The sequence below is a fragment of the Vigna unguiculata genome, chromosome 9 (assembly GCF_004118075.2).
Source record: "Vigna unguiculata cultivar IT97K-499-35 chromosome 9, ASM411807v1, whole genome shotgun sequence".
Lineage (NCBI taxonomy): Eukaryota > Viridiplantae > Streptophyta > Magnoliopsida > Fabales > Fabaceae > Vigna > Vigna unguiculata.
The window spans coordinates 39,936,558-39,952,827 of record NC_040287.1 but is presented as its reverse complement, the minus strand read 5'-3'; the positions used below and the strand labels follow the sequence as shown (position 1 = coordinate 39,952,827).

Here is a 16,270-nt window from a genome sequence, read left to right as displayed (position 1 = left end):
TAATAATAAAAAGGCTTACAGTCACGATTGTGAAACCAAAATTATATGATAAGATTTGCTTATACTACTTATTTTAACAATTATATATCGAAGAACTTGCAACACTTCAAATATATCATATGAAAAGTTTTTCGACATCTCTACTCAACTAAAAAATTTATTTATGATGTTTGCATCACAACTCGTAATCGATGATGCGATAAAACATACCAAGTTGAATTTAGTTCAAGTTATTGTTGTTTAATTTGTTTACAACGGATCTAATTATATTATTTTTGGTCTATATTTATCTATAAAAATATATATATATATATATATATATATATATATATATATATATATATATATATATATATATAATTCTTATTTTTGTGTACACATTTTATAATTCTAACTTTATCTTTTATGACGTAAATATTTGTTAAATTTGTTTTAAAAATAACGGTTAGTTTTATAAGTTTTTATAAAAAGTTTTACTTATTTCCTTCCTCTTTTTTTTCTTATTCATCAATAGTTATTTTTTCTATACATTTTATTTTATTTTTTGATAAATATAATTTTATTTTATTTATTAACTTAATAACATTATAATATTATTTATTATTAATATAATTTTATGTATATTTAAAAAATAAATACATACAAACATGATAACGTTTGTATTTACGTTAATATGCAATATATTTATTTAACATTTTTCCATAATAAAGTTGAAATAGGTGTGCTTTGCATGGGTAAAACGGGTTAGTTTCAGTCTGGTCCACTCTAGGGACATTCATTTCTGCACCCCTGTTTTTTCTTGCATCTAATAACCCTATGAAATAACTTAAATACCCTTAGTTAAAATATTATTTTAAATCCTAATATTTCACTTCTTATTGAGAGCGGTGCCACACCTCCTTTAAGCCCCTGCATTACTATTCTTCTCCCACAAAGCATTAATTAATGATATTGTCCAAGATGCACCATTCTTCTTCCAGGATTCCGAAAACATCTTTGTCCATAATTTAAAATTGCATTAATTAATGACTATGTAATTCAAGATACATTTTACATTTTTTATTGTTTTTCAAATTTATACTATACATTTTACATTTTTTAATTGTTTTCCAAATTTATACTATGAATTATTCATAAATGTAATTTATATTCTAAATTATCTTTTAAATCTATTTTAAAGATTTTATAATTTATAATAGAATTTTGTATTATAAATTATTTGATTTAAAATATTTATTTTAAAACTATTATTTTAACTAGAATTTTTTAAAAATATATAGGATAAAAATAATTATTTTTACCCTTCCCCGCCAAAAATAATTTGTCTGAACTCACTTATCACAAAAAAACGGGTTAAAAATAATAACTTGTTTCATCACAAGTAGACTGCTATTTATTTTATCTTTTTTAATTTTTTAATTTTTAAAATTTGTTTTTATAGAAACTTATAAATAAATATTAAAAATATATTTAATCATATAAATTTTTATAAATTTTTAATTGATTAATTAACGTATTTAACTGAATAAATTAAAATAATTATTATATTTATGTATTAAATTATTTTATTATAGTTAATAAATGAAACTTGATTTTTAAGTATTAATAATTTAAATTATAGTATTATTATATGTTTATATTTTTATTTTTAATTTTAAAAAAATTCAGTAAGTTGGGACGAAGTAGTCCATATTTGATTTGCCACTTTTACGAAGTTAGGTAAACCGAACAAAACTGACTCACAAATTAAAATATTTCAAGCCAAAACCTATTTTTACTACAAATGTGTCGACCAAATAAAAATAATACATTTTCACTTAATAAAGATATTTTATTACATTTCACCAAAAGTTTTATTTGCGGTAGATTAAATTTAACCAAACAAATAATATATTAATTTGTGTTATAACTTTCCTTTAAAGATATTTAATATGAATTTATATCATATTTTGTAAATTATATTTAGGTTTAGTTTTACTTATTGCAACTAAAATGAATAATACTTATTTTTTCTTTGTTCCAACAATGTATTACTTAAAATGATTCTTATATTATTTCAATACTTTTTATAAAATTTATTAACAAGATATTTATTTAAACATCACTCAATTATTTTAATTCATAATATTTTTTTCATTAAAGTATTATTGTCCAATAACTTAATTGATCTTGATGGGTAAAATATTGTTTTGTAATTGATATTTCAATATAACATTTTGTATTTATTATATTTATGTATATGAAGTTGTTTTCATTTCATTACTAAAAAAATATAAATATAAATATTTTTAATTTTAAACTACTACTTCAAAATTTTAATTCATTTTTTTTCAAAATCATAACATTCATTTTTAAATTGTATAATGCATAATCCTAATGTAATATAATTTTAAACATATTTCATTAGTTTTACAAATTTTTTATATCAGATTCCTTTTATTTTATCATTTAAATGGTTTTATATTGAATTAACACAAAATATAAGTATATATTTTTATTAATTTTTTTACATATTCTTCAAACTCTTTATTTTCTAAATTTAAAAAAATAAAAAGTAAAAGACCAACTAAAATTCGGTTAGCCAAAAATCAAACACGAACGGGTTCTTTGATGGCGTGGATTATTAGCTATGAGAATTTGGTTCCTCCAAAAATTGAATTTCTGAACACTAATAATAAACAGATTTAATTACGTAAATAAAGTTACAACAATTTATCATAGAGATCATAAAAAAAATATTTATGGGTTGTATTCAAAGGGTGGTAACTCCATTTTTCTGATGGATAGCGAGAAAGAGAAGAAAGGTTAACACCAAACTCTTACAATAACTATAACAAAGCCATGTGGAAACTGTACACGTCATCATCATAAAACTACAGATATTTTTATGTTCCTTATTATTGACTCAACCTTTGTTAAACAAAGCAAAACCGCATGTCCCTTTTCCCCGCCTTATATATTTACTCTCACTCACCCAAACCAAATCAAATCACCAACACATGATACCCAACGTTCAAATACCGCTCTGGGACTCCGCCGCCGCAGACGGAGGACCACTATCCCCGTTCTCGCCCATTGCGCCCGACACCGCCACCTTCTCCGGCGATCATTTCCGCATGTTCCACTTCAAGGTCCTCACCTGTCCACGTGGCAGGGCCCACGACTGGACCGAGTGTCCCTACGCCCACCCCGCCGAGAAGGCTCGCCGCCGGGACCCCCGCAAGTTCCTCTACTCCGCCACGGCATGCCCTGATTACCGGAAGGGGAACTGCAAGAGGGGTGACACGTGTCAGTTCGCGCACGGCGTCTTCGAGTGCTGGCTCCACCCTTCTCGCTACAGAACCCACCTCTGTAAAGACGGCACTAACTGCCGCCGCAGAGTTTGCTTCTTCGCTCACACCAACGACCAGCTCCGCCTCCTACCCGAATCGTCCTCTCTTTCCTCTCCCACTTCCGTTATGGGCTCTTCCTTCTTCGATTCACCACCATCTTCTCCTTACGTCCACAACATACAAGACATAGTTAGCTCAATGCGGAATGTTCAACTGGAGGATGGGCTTTTTTCCGGTTTGACCCGCTGCGTGTTCGGGTCGCCAAGTGGCGGTATTTTAAGTGGCAATGGGTGTGACGAAGAAGAGCCTGTTATGGAGAGAGTGGAATCTGGGAGAGACATTAGGGCGAGAATCTACGCAAAGCTTAGCAGGGAGAATTCCATTGCAGGTTCCCAACCGGTGAATGGATTCCGGGGCCTTTGATTTCTCTCTCTACTGTTAACCTCGTACCATGCAATGTCAAATAAAATAAAATTTCATGTACATAGTTGTTGAGTTCTGAAGAGACTGTTGGGTGTCTCTGCTTTGTACTTCCCGAGAATGGCTTCGCTACCAATTGATTGTATAATATCAATTGTTTATTTTCGACCATAGTTTTCAGTTACCACACCACCTATGTTTCAGGAATGTCAGAAATCAGAAGATTGAACAATGGTGTCTGGTGTCTTTCTTTTTTTATGTGCCAAGAGCAGTTATGTAATGTAATTCATATGTTTGATTCCCGGCTTCCAACAAAGCGAAAATTTTCACCACATGCAATTGCTTCATTGCCTCATTTTCTATATTTATGTATGATAACTAGTTCTGAATCTTTGATTCTTCAAGCACTCTCTTTCTCGTTCTGCTGTATAGTTTTGCAATGCTCTTCTCCATTTTCTCTGATTTGGATCATTCTGATTGTGCTAGCAGACAAAGGGGAAAAGTAGAAACCAAAGTAAAAAGCAGACATTGTTTATCTTCTTCTATAAAACAGCTATTGTTTGAAATCTGTGTGTTGCAATGGCTTCTCCTGTTTACAGAAGGTATGTAGTAAACGACATGAGACAATGATGGTGACATTTAATTGTTTTCATGATTCGAATGTAAACAATTTGCAGGTTGTTATCTAATACAGGTTAATGCTTGGTTGAGTTAACTTGGGGTCCAACTACTGTAATGGAAGATCTTGGATGAGCACTCAGTTTAATAATTGAAATTTATGAAGCTTCTTGGTGAATATCAACACAAATGATATTATCTCACTTTTTAATACACAATTTCAAACATGCATCGTGCATTGTACCTGATAAATATTGCTTTATATGATTTAAAAAAATTATAATATATAAGCATTTTCATTACAAGAATCGTATTTTAACTTTGTAATAAAAAAAAAAAAAAATATATATATATATATATATATATATATATATATAAGATTATTTTTATTTATTAGGTGGCATGCACTATTAAGAAATGAAAAATGAAATATATAATAAGTGTGACTTAACTATAGGAAACAATAATAATAATTAGTATCATTATTATACGTGAGAAATATAATTATTAACTATAACTCTATCAAATATATATGTCACCATCATCATTGACTTTTAAAGTAACTATAAACAATTAATTATAAAAAATAGTATAATTATATTTGACCTCGTTTTTTTAATACGACTAGAATATACTATATAAAAAATTATACTATCAAGAAATCCTAAATTGTTCTATTATTCAAAATTATTGAGTTGTTTATAAGTCACACTTATTTTATTAAAAAATTGACACTCTTATTTTATTAATATTTTCATTTAGATTTTTTCCTTGTAGAAATCAGTAAAATACGAGCATGGATATTAAATAAAAGGTGCATTATGAAAGCGATAACATAGTTAGCAAGTGTATTTGAATATATTATATATAAATAATTATCCTAGAAGAATAATATAATATAACTAGGTGATTGGCAATGAAGAAATAATAGAATATTGTGAAAACTAAAAAAGGCAATAGGTTTGATCTTAAGCAAGATTAGATAGGGGATGTGGATGGTGATGCTGACAAAGCGAAGCTTATCTTGTATTCTAAGACGAATCTTAAAGTTTATCCACTTGGTGCCACTTGGTGTTGCTACTTGTCTCTTTATTTATTGTATCCCATGTTGTTGTTGTTGATAATATCCACTCATGTGAAAATCTGAGAGTTGGAAGAGACAAGATGTGGTCAAGGATGCAGCATTTGCAATGGAGGGGCCCTTTAAGTTCAAACAAAGCAAATGTGGTTGTTTCAGTTTTAAGTAATAAGAGATAAATAGAAAACAGAGTACGTTGATTCCTATGTGTAAGCAAGTGTATAAATCAAAAACAAAACAAAATGGACGGTGCTTTCTGAATTCCATCCAAAAACGACCACGTTTTCTGAATTTTTAGGAAACGACAAAAGCTGTTGTGGCGTGCTGCGTGGAACAATGCCATCGAGATTATCCATCAACAATCACAATCCACACACTCGTCTAAAAGATCCATCTTTAGGATAGTTTGGTGGTTGAGATTAATAGGTAATTATTTACTTTTCCACGTATTATATAATGCTCGAAAAAAATAGAGAAAAATACGTTTTTATCTCTCTAAGTTTCACCTAAAACGGATTTTGTAGTTAATGGATGAAATTTGTGTTAAAAACAATATAAATAAAAATATAATTTTTATTGTCTACACAGTGAACAACACATTTACATATCTAATAACTACGTGTAATTTGTTGGGTTATGTTTTGTATATGGGTTATAGTTGTTGTAGTTTTAGATATATATATATATAACATTAATTTTACAAATATATAATATTTAACACCACTTTTAATAAAAAATCTTAAATCAATGAGATTATAGGTCCATCATTTTATATTTTATATAATGTTTAACTTTATCTTTTCTATCTAATATAAAATTTTAACTCTTACTTAATTATTCCAAACATAATTCATCATCTACGTAGGTTAAGGATGCGCTACTTTCATGTTAAATGGATGGAACCTTTTTTTTCCAAACGAGATTTGTTTTAAACTCAAAAAGGTGTGAAATAAAAAAGTTGATAAAGTAAACCTATATTTAGGGCTAATTCAATTTTATTTCTTATAGTATCGAGGAAAATTGTTTTATCTTCTTCGGATTTTATTTTTTTCCATGTTTTAGTTAGTTTGTTTACTTATAAGTTTGCCACCATATTTTATTGTTATGAGCTGAAGAATTTATTAAACAATTAGATTAAGGCGAGGTGTTTGATATGCTCCCAACTATCCACTTAGCCCAAGAGAAGTAGAAAACCTTGAGGCCTAAAATAAAAGTGTAAGGCCCAACCCAATTTAAATCCACTGGATAAAAGTTAAAAGTAAACCCATACTTGAGCAGAAAATTTAGGAAACCTTAAGGCCCAACCCAATTTAAATCCACTAGATAAAAACTAAAAGTAAGCTCATACTTAAACAGAAAATTCCAACATCTCACTACATTAGAGGAATTTTACTTAAATAAATTCACTTAATTCCAATCAGTGAACACTAAACATAGCTTTTGAATACCAAAAATCTGAAGGAAAAAATAAAAATACCAGTAAAGACGTGATCCTAAAAAGCACAATCTAACTACTAAGTTTGGGAATTTATTCATGTCAATTAGGAATGGCAACGGGGCGGGGCGGGTACGGGTATCATGATCCCATCCCCATCCCTATAATAAAAATTCATCCTCATCCCCATCCCCAAACCCAACGGGTATACAACTTTTGACTCATCCCCATCTCCACCGGGTAACGGGTATTTTCTTATACCCATACCCATTTTTTTATTGTTCCATATATCAATTAAATATATTTTATAAAAAAAATTTAAAAATCACACCAACGGAATCATGATACTATCAAAATATTCAATATTAAAATAACATACTCTTTTTGATTTTTATGATGTCAAATATTAAGAAAAATATTATAATAGTATAAATCTCAAATTAAAGTATCAAATAACAACTAAATAAAATTCAAATAATTATATAAAAGCTAAAAAATTACACGTTACTAAAATTTTATAATAACCAAAATATTTATTAATTTTACAAATGATCAGTGGTTTCATTTGCATTCGATCCACCTACACATAGAAAAAAAATGAAAAATTAGATATGATATAATAATTGAAATTGAAAATTTTAATTACTAGAATATAATGTACCTTCTTCATCAGATTCATTTTCACTCATGAGAACATCTTTTCCTTTTAATTTTTTAACACCTACAAACACCAAATGTAGAATATTAGATGAGAATTCACAAAAAATACTAACAAAAAATATTAATAAATTTGAGTAACTTACCTAGATGGTTTGAGTTCCATATCCAACTTCTTGTACACATCAAAGCCTCTATAGTAATATGATGAAGTCAACTACGGTGAGAAGTTAATATCTGACCACCAGTACTAAAAGCAAATTCAGAAGCTACAGTTGTTATTGGAATAGCTAAAACATCCCTTGCAATTGCTTGAAGGGTTGGAAACTTTAACCCATTTGTTTTCCACCATGATAGGATATCAAATTCTTGTGTAACCGGCAAATTATCTTCTTCCAAGTAATAATCCAACTCTGTTTTCATAACTGTAGTTCTAGATTTTTTCTTTTTTGCCATAAACTCTAAAAATTCATTCGCATCATTATCAACATCCTTTCCCAACTCTAATGATGTAGCTCTATAAGAAGAAGTTTCATTCTTTTTTGATTGATATTCCAAAACCAAATCATAGCACATTTGATGAATCCTATTAAGTTTCAGATCAAAATCATTACCATACAATTTATAAAAATAATATTCTAACATGTCCATCTTGTACTTTGGATCTAAAACTGAAGCAATTGCCAATATGTTATATAACAAAAAACAAAGAGAATGAGAAATATGTTATATATATATATATATATATATATATTATATTATATTATATTATATATTATATTACTATGTATATATATATATATTATATGTGTGGATATCTTATGTTTATATATATATATATATAATTATTTATATATATTATATTATATTATATATTATATTATTATTACTATGTATATATATTATACGTGTGGATATCTTATGTTTATATATATATTTATAGATATATATTTATTTTAAGTATATATTATATTATATTATATAATAATATAAATATAATAATATATATTATATTATTATGTATATATATTATATGTATATGCGTAGATATTTTATGCTTTTATATATATATATATTTCTTTTAAATTTTTATAAATTTGTAATGTTATAAATTTGTTTATAAAAGATCTCATTAGTTAAATGATTAATTTGTTTTATACGTATATATTATATATATTATATTATATTATTATGTATATATATTATATGTATATGTATATTATATTATATTATATTATATTACATGTATACGTGTAAATATATATATATATATATATATATATATATATATAAAAGTATATTTTATTTATATGTATATATACTATACTATATTATATTATATTATATTATATTATATTATATTTTATGTGTAAATATATTATTTATTTATATATATTTTTTAGATTATTTAATAAATTATAAATAGTTTAGTAATTTAAGCGGGGACGGGTATTTGGCGGGTATATATATATCTCCATCCCCATCCCCATCCCCAGTTGAAAATTTCGGATATTACCCATACCCATACCCATACCCAGTCAAAGCGAGGATTTTCTGTCAAAACGGGGACGGATTCGAATGATACCTACGGGCACGAGTTTATTTGCCATCTCTAATGTCAATCAATAAAGTCCAATGTCTGGTTCGTTATGCATAGTTTCTTCCTTAATTACAACACAGTGTATGTGTACGACATCACACGGAATATAACCATAGAGTTGTCTCGTCGCGAATAAAATATATTATTAATTAATAATAATGTCCCTCTCATCTGGTTGTCATTCACAACCTCCTTGGGTTGATCCATATGTCAATTCTTTTATCACAGAAAGAAATATTACGAATAAAATTAATTTATTAATATTTTTCAAGAAAGAGAGTCATTATGAATAAAAAGAATTACAAAAATGAAAAAAAGGATAATTATTGTCATCGGACATATTTGATTAATAAAACCGTCATGAAGTTTTCTGATGTCTCTCTGAATACTGTAGGTGTTGATGCTGTGAAGTTTTATTTACGCTTTAAAACGTGCACCCAAACAATTATACCAAATCTGGGAACCACAGTTGACCAATATATATACATGATAAAATTATTCTTGGATGATTTTTTTTATTTAAATTTTAAATATGCACTTAACAAATATTTAAATAATAATTTTATTGTCATAATAACTTTACTTAAATATACTTGTGTGAAATAAACCGGTGGTAGTAATATCTAAAACAAAAGTAAGCCTTCATTTATGTTATCTAATAAGACGGTTTCATTTGAACACAGTATTTTTTAATTATAAAAAGTTATACCTTTTGTTATTTATTTAAAACCTAACGATAATTATTTTTTTCCTTTCATTTCTTTTATTCTCACTAGCGCTGTCACGTTTGTGTATCTATTTTTTAAATATATGTGATATTATATTAATAGATAATAATATTAAAATGTTATTAAGTTAACATATAAATTAAAATTATATTTATTAAAAATAAAGTGAAATATATAAAAACAGACGAAAGAATAATCATTGATAAATAAAGAAGAAGAGAAAAAACAAAGACATCCAATTTTATAAAAAAACTTGTAAAAATAACAATCAATTTTTAAAAATTTAATAAATTATTATATTTAAAGGATAAAATTGATATTTTAAAATGTATAAGGAGAATCCATTTTATATATTGTTATAGATTACCCGGACTACAAAACTTTTAAAAGTAACATAAAATATTATGCTTTTATATATATATATATATATATATATATATATATATATATATATATATATATATATATAAAATCTAAAGGTTTCATGCAAAACTCAAACCTTTATGTTTAAGATTTGTTTTTTAATTTGCAATAAAGTCTCTTGTAAGATTTATAACTTAAATATAACCAAAATACTACGAGAAAAAGTTTTTAATCTTACAGTTATATTAAAACCACTTTTACAATCACAAAATTTTATATCCTCCTTTTAGGAATTTAAGTATTTTTTAATTTTAATAAATATAAATTTACTTTTGCAAATATGATTAAGAAGGAATATTACAACAAAGGCAATAAATTAAATTTTGTAATAAAATCAATTAGCAACGAAGTCAATAGATATTATATATTTATAACTGTATATATTTGACTTGGTAGAAATAAGAAAATATAAGTCATGAATGCAACCTATATATTTTATTGCAATTTAACCAGTATTGTGAATAGAAATGATTGAAAACGGCCAACACAAGTTTTTTTGGATGATGTTGGATAAAAGGTCATAATTATTATGAAATATTGATATTTTTGAAATATATTTAAATATATTTAATGAAGTTACAAAAAATAAAAGTAGATTAAATTCCACGTACCTTAGATTCTTTTCTGTAGGAGCAGAGCAGATAACATCCATTTGCAGTGACGACTGCGGATTTCATGGAATCTGCCTTATTTGGTGCTTTTCACAGTCTGTCATTTTTTAAGATTCCAATGCAGCCAAAAGGGAAAAAGCCCACGATGACGTGCAACAATCACAGCCCCACACGTGGATTTACACTATTCTCCATGATTCTTTATTACATGACATTGAAAATATCTTAAAAAATGAACGAAAACTCTCCCATCTGAAAATAGAAGAAACAGAAAGGAAGCAGAAAAGTGTTGTGTGTATTGGAAAGTAATTGCCATGTAAGTATATCCATGAATGTTATGCAAAGAGAAAAGAGAAGATTAGAAAAAGAAAATCCAGTTAAAAAATTTAGTGCATTAGGGAGGTTCTAGTTCTATCCAAAAAATGGGGCCCACATTGTTTGCACTTTTCTTTCTTTTTCCCTTTCTAAGATGATGATCCATTCTTTCTCCTTTTCTTCTTCTCGAATTTGTTCCCTCACTTCTGTCCCCTCCCACCATCACTCCTTCTTGTTCCTAAATTCTCGCCTTCTCTGCCAATTCCCGCCATTACTTTTTCTCACATCAACTACTTCTGCTCTCACCCGCTTCCCAACCCAAACGCTCCTTCCATATTACAAACTTCTTCGGTAATCATTCGCAATTTTACTTTCATTGCTTTTTTTTTTTTTTTTTCTTTTCGCCTTCTTTCGAGTTCGGTTCTGAAAATTTGTATTCTTGCATAGGTTCCCTGGGTACCCAATTGAGAAAGATTGAGATTTGACTTCACATCGAGAAGTGGGTAGATTCAATATCCACAAATTCAGCTCCTACCGTCATCAAATTACTAGCTTGTTTGGAGTTTCATGGTTGTGTGTTAATCTGACGTTAATTGTGCTGTCGGTGAGAGGTTGTTTTGGATTTGTGGATAAGAGAAACATGTATTGCAAAATTTGACATAAAAGGACAAGAAAGAAAGGTAAGGTATTGTATACTGTTAGGTGTAAGCTTAGAAAGTATAAGAATGAAGAGAGGGAAGGATGATGAGAAGGTGATGGGGCCAATGTTCCCTAGGCTACATGTCAATGATACAGAAAAGGGAGGACCAAGAGCACCACCTAGGAATAAGATGGCCCTCTATGAGCAGTTTAGTATTCCCTCTCAAAGGTTCAATTCAGGTGTTCTGCCACTCAACCCAAATATTTCCAGTAATACTGCTCCCCCTGCATCCTCAAGTCAGGTACTAATATTTGGATTCTGTTTCTGTGGCCATGCCTATGGTTCTCATTGTTATTGATATGATTTCGTGTGTATGTTTAGCATGAGAGTAGTTTATTTTGCCAATTAGTGATTCTGTTCTTGTGTATGTTCTTACTATTTTGTGCAAGAGATGGCTGTCTTTCTTTCTGAATGTTTGGATTGGAATTGGATTTACCTATTTGCAGGGGACTGTCCCTGAGAGGAATCATGTCTTTCCGGTTCATTTGCCATCGCAGAAACCTATTCGTCCAGTAGAAAAATGTCACTCTCGCCAATCAGAAGGGGCAAATTTGACTTCTTCTCTTGAACAGAGAAAGAAGGTATATGAAGAAGACTTTAGGGTTCCTGTATACGTTCATTCAAGGGTTAGTCATGGTCAGTGTAATGATAAAAGTGTTGAGAGTTTCGACAGGAAAAAAATCACTCATACAGGCACTAGGTATTTCGGTTGTTCAGTTGCAGGGCAAAGTGAGTGTGAAAGGGTTCCCAAACAGTTTGCGTCCTCACATGTCAGGAAAGATGCGCGAGGTGAGACTGATGGTCTTCCACAAGTAAGTACAAGTAAAGACCAGCCATTAATGTCCGTCCGAAGCATATCAACGAGAGAAAATATTGACACCATAGTAAGGCAAGCCAAGGTAACTCCGAATCAAGAGTTTCAAGATTGTCATGTATCAAAAGTTAACAGATTTAGACAGGGTGATGCTTGCTTACGGCAGGACTGTGGAGTGGGGTCCCAATCCAATGACATTGGACATAGTGGTTCTCTTGTTCAGTCTTCAAGGAAGATTGGTAATGGAAATGCCGCCACAGCAAACCAAACCAATCCAGCTGAGGCAATCAATGACACTGGACATCATGATGCCAGGACGGGCAGTCTGATACAGGGTAGAAAACTAAATGGAAGTGACAATGCTTCAAAGATCTCCTCGGTAGACAATCTGTCAACATTGAAAATTTCACCAGATGATGTTGTTGGAATAATAGGTCAAAAGCAATTCTGGAAAGCTAGAAGAGCAATTGCCCAGTAAGTCATGTTCCCTATAGGTTGCATTGGCTGTTCCTATAACGGTCTTAAAGAAGTCTATTTTCCTTGTGAAATATTTTTTTGTCATATAAATCGTAAACTCTTCTAATTGATTGGACCTGACAATATCTTAATTGTTGACTATTGTGGACAAGGAAAACCGTACAGATTTAGATTACAAAACCCAAAAGCTCTATTTTTGGTGGAAGTTTGATATGTCCTCTGATTTTAGGAAACTGTTCATCACTGATTGTTGGTTTCTCCTTTTATGCATCTTTAGTTATATATACTACTCTATGCATGTGGACTGGATATTTTCATTTCAATTAAGGAGTTATATATGTTGTTTTCAAGAAAGAAAATTTGCTAGTCCTGAGGCACCTTCTATTTTTGAATTTTGTATATGTTCAAAGTCATTAGTGGGACATGACTATTGTTGTTTTTGTTGATGTTGTTGATGTTGTTGTTGTAAAATCAAAGTCCTTAATAGTGTTTTAATGGTGGATACTGGTTACAACAGGGCAGTGAGCAGTCTTAATATTATACTATGTTGGAGGGCACCCTTGTGACAGCATATCATCTCATGATTCACTGTCTTCTAGCCACGTTTCCTCTTGCTTGGTTCTCCATGTCACCACTGGGGCAAGTTTCCTTACACTACACTGAAGGACTTGAACTAAGAAGGGGACCAAGTAAGGCAGGATGACCCTTGATGTATGGTAGGGACACTTGGAGAGTTCGTGAACTGAGATTTTTATGATAAGGGGACTTTCGCCCTTTTTCTGTAACTTATCCAGTGTCTTCTTTTTCTACTTTTGAGAATTTTGGGTTGGGACTTATACACACTTTTGTTAGTCAGGTCGTCTTGCCATCTATAGCTTGGATAAATTTCGTATCGTATAGATATTTTTTGCATGAATTTGATGTATATGTGCTTATCTCCAGCCCCAGAAAAGAAGTTTAAAGTGAAGTTTTACATTTTTTCTAGAGTAGTTGATTTATTGTGACTGTTGAATGCTAATGTTCCCACAATTTGTTGTGTGCTCCAATGCTCCTTGTTATCCAGTCCTTATTCTGAATAGAGACAAAGAAATTGTTCAAATATTTATTTTGAATTATATAATGTTTTTTCTATGGTAATTTTAAATGGCCTTAGATACAAGTCTTTACTGTCTTTTAAACCATGTCAAAGGCTTTTCATGACACTACGATGGCATGTTAAATTTGTGAACCGGGTATGGTTATCATATTTATATCTTGTTAATAATATGTTTGGTCCTCCCGAAGACTTGTACGATTATATCATATAGATATGATTTTGATGTACATGGTGCGTAACCCATATAAATTGTTAACGGGAAGATATTTTTCTTAACCAGTTACCTAATGTGATTGGATATCCTTTGATTTGGTAGTTAGTTCTACGCCAGTGCATCCTATTAGCTTCAATAGCTTCATTTTCTGTTATTTCAATTCTAGATGTTTCAAATCCTTATTAGATAGATGAGTATTGTGCAATTTTCTTGATCCAACTCTTGTTCCTCTCTACAGTCAACAGAGAGTTTTTGCTGTCCAAGTGTTTGAGCTGCACAGATTGATAAAGGTAAATTATCTCTGCTACTGTTCAGCATCATGTGTTGGTCGAAAATGGGAAGCTTATTAGCTTCTCTTTCACGCACACTCTTGGAGTTTGTTCGTACTAATGAAGTCTTTTTTATGTTTAAACAGGTCCAACAACTAATTGCTGGATCACCAGAGGTTTTGCTTGAAGACGGCACTTTTCTGGGAAAGTCTCCTCCAAAGGGATCCACTCGGAAGAAACTTTCACTGGAATATGTTGTAAAACCTTGGCAACAAAACCTTAAGCGCAAAGATGATTCTGAAAAGTTAAATCATAAAATGGAATGTTCTGCAGAGAATGCAGTTGGCAAGACATCTCTGTCATCAGTGAAAAACGATAGCCACCTTTCAAACTACACCCCATTTCCAAGAAATCCACAACAGGCAAATGTGGGTGCTGACAGTGGAATGGGCCCTTGGTGTTTCCATCAGTCAGCTGGGCACCAATGGTTAGTTCCTGTTATGACTCCTTCCGAAGGGCTTGTCTACAAGCCATATCCCAGGCCTGGATTCACAGGAACAGATGGTGGAGGATGTGGGCCTGCTCCTTTTGGTGGTAATTTTATGAATCCAGCCTATGCAATCCCAACTTCTCATCAAGGTTTTGGGGTTTCACCACAAACACCTCCAGGAAGTCTTGCTTACTTCCCTCCATATGGCATGACAGTTATGAATGCAACCATGTCAGAGTCAGCTGTTGATCAGGGGAACCAGTTCTCTTCACTGGGTTCTCACAGGTATAATAATGGTCATTTACCTGGAGGAGAAGCTGATCATATCACAAACAATCAAAGCTCTTGTAATTTACCAACTCCCACAAATGGAGCATTATCACATGTCCTGAAATATCAGACATCTAAGGATTTTGAGTTGCAGGGGAGTACTGCAAGTAGTCCTGGTGAAATGGGACTGGGATTAAGCACAGGGCAAGTTGCAGAAGGAAGGGATGTTCTTCCTCTTTTCCCTATGGTTCCGGCAGAACCAGAGTCTATTCCTCGCTCTCTTGAAACCGGACAACCAACTCGAGTAATCAAAGTCGTGCCGCACAACCGTATATCAGCAACTGCTTCAGCAGCTAGAATTTTTCAATCAATTCAGGAAGAGAGGAAACAGTATGACTCAGTCTAGTAGTGATGGTTCAACCAGTTTATATCTAGTTTCTGTTCTTTCTTGAGTATTATGTCATGAAACAAGCTGTTTTATTGCATACTTTTTATCTTAGTTTTGACCTTGTTACAGCACATTGGTATGTAGATACACGTGGCATTTCAGAAATGGTCAAAATGTAATATTTATTGTATCTTGTTTCCATACATGTTCGTTCTACGCATAGGTGCTGTTTTTCTTCTCTGTTTCGGGGGACGTTTTTTACCCTTATATTGCATTCTTTGAACTCGTAATCGTCATAGAAATATTACTTGTTAATCTACTTGATTTTTTTGGTC

General features: G+C 30.6%; 2 protein-coding genes across 3 annotated transcripts; both read left to right on the top strand.

Moving 5' to 3' along the window:
- The first annotated feature begins 2,933 nt into the window (after positions 1-2,933).
- Positions 2,934-4,318, top strand: LOC114162255 (zinc finger CCCH domain-containing protein 23-like). Its single transcript, XM_028046085.1, has one exon. It carries the CDS (start codon positions 3,000-3,002, stop codon positions 3,753-3,755), a length of 756 nt encoding a protein of 251 aa, XP_027901886.1. The 5' UTR covers positions 2,934-2,999; the 3' UTR covers positions 3,756-4,318.
- Positions 4,319-11,199: 6,881 nt separating this feature from the next.
- On the top strand, positions 11,200-16,173 carry LOC114163078 (protein EARLY FLOWERING 3-like). 2 transcript variants are annotated; one of them, XM_028047149.1, is made up of 6 exons: positions 11,200-11,568; positions 11,665-12,158; positions 12,364-12,816; positions 12,898-13,205; positions 14,757-14,808; positions 14,934-16,173. In XM_028047149.1, the coding sequence occupies exons 2-6, from the start codon at positions 11,943-11,945 to the stop codon at positions 15,951-15,953; spliced, it is 2,049 nt and encodes a 682-aa protein (XP_027902950.1). In that variant the 5' UTR covers positions 11,200-11,568; positions 11,665-11,942; the 3' UTR covers positions 15,954-16,173. The 2 variants fall into 2 exon arrangements, with proteins under 2 accessions (XP_027902950.1, XP_027902949.1); XM_028047148.1 differs by having other exon boundaries at positions 12,364-13,205.
- Positions 16,174-16,270: the final 97 nt, after the last annotated feature.